Source organism: Aphanomyces invadans (assembly GCF_000520115.1).
Source record: "Aphanomyces invadans strain NJM9701 unplaced genomic scaffold supercont1.278, whole genome shotgun sequence".
NCBI lineage: Eukaryota > Oomycota > Saprolegniomycetes > Saprolegniales > Verrucalvaceae > Aphanomyces > Aphanomyces invadans.
The window spans coordinates 18,547-19,124 of record NW_008580423.1 but is presented as its reverse complement, the minus strand read 5'-3'; the positions used below and the strand labels follow the sequence as shown (position 1 = coordinate 19,124).

The 578-nt window shown below is 59.3% G+C and overlaps 1 protein-coding gene across 1 annotated transcript; it reads right to left on the bottom strand.

The window, feature by feature from the left end:
• Nucleotides 1–116: 116 nt before the first annotated feature.
• H310_15269 (hypothetical protein) lies at nt 117–466 on the bottom strand (the record flags this gene model as incomplete). The annotated part of the gene is made up of 1 exon (XM_008883256.1): nt 117–466. A coding segment is annotated over one exon (350 nt), but the record flags the coding sequence as incomplete, so codon positions are not given.
• Between the last annotated feature and the right edge of the window lie 112 nt (nt 467–578).

Sequence of the window (578 nt, the reverse complement as noted above, 5' to 3'; positions counted from 1 at the left end):
CACAGCATCTGCCGCTTGCCCACGCTCAAGTTGGCCCCCTTGTCTGCCACCTCCGTGCTCAGCTTGTCCGGCATGTCGCTCACGAGCGCGAGCAGTCCTGCCTTCGACACCACCGATCACAACGCAGCGTCGTCGTACGACCCGAACGGGTCCAAGTACTGCCGGAGGGTCGCCTTGAAGAGGACGGGCGACTGGGGAATGATCGAGAGCTGCCGCCGCAGGTCTTGCTTGGCCACCGTCGCAATGTCTCGACCGTCGATGCGGATCGACCCAGACACCAACGGGTACATGCGGAAGAGGACCATGGTGAGACTCGACTTGCCGGCGCCCGTGCGGCTGACGATCGCAATCTTTTCACCGCCCGCAATGTTGCACGTGAGGTCCCGCCGCACCATCTCGCTGGTTGGTTTGTACCGAAACTGAACTTGCTTGAACGAAGTCGCTCCATCGGTCAAGTCATTCCCGCCTGCGCCTTGGCTTCTGGATCTTCAGGTTCCAAGTCGCAGTACTGCAGTACACGCTCAGGAAATACCATGCCAACTTCCAAGTACGAATAAGTCTTGACCAAGTCGACAATG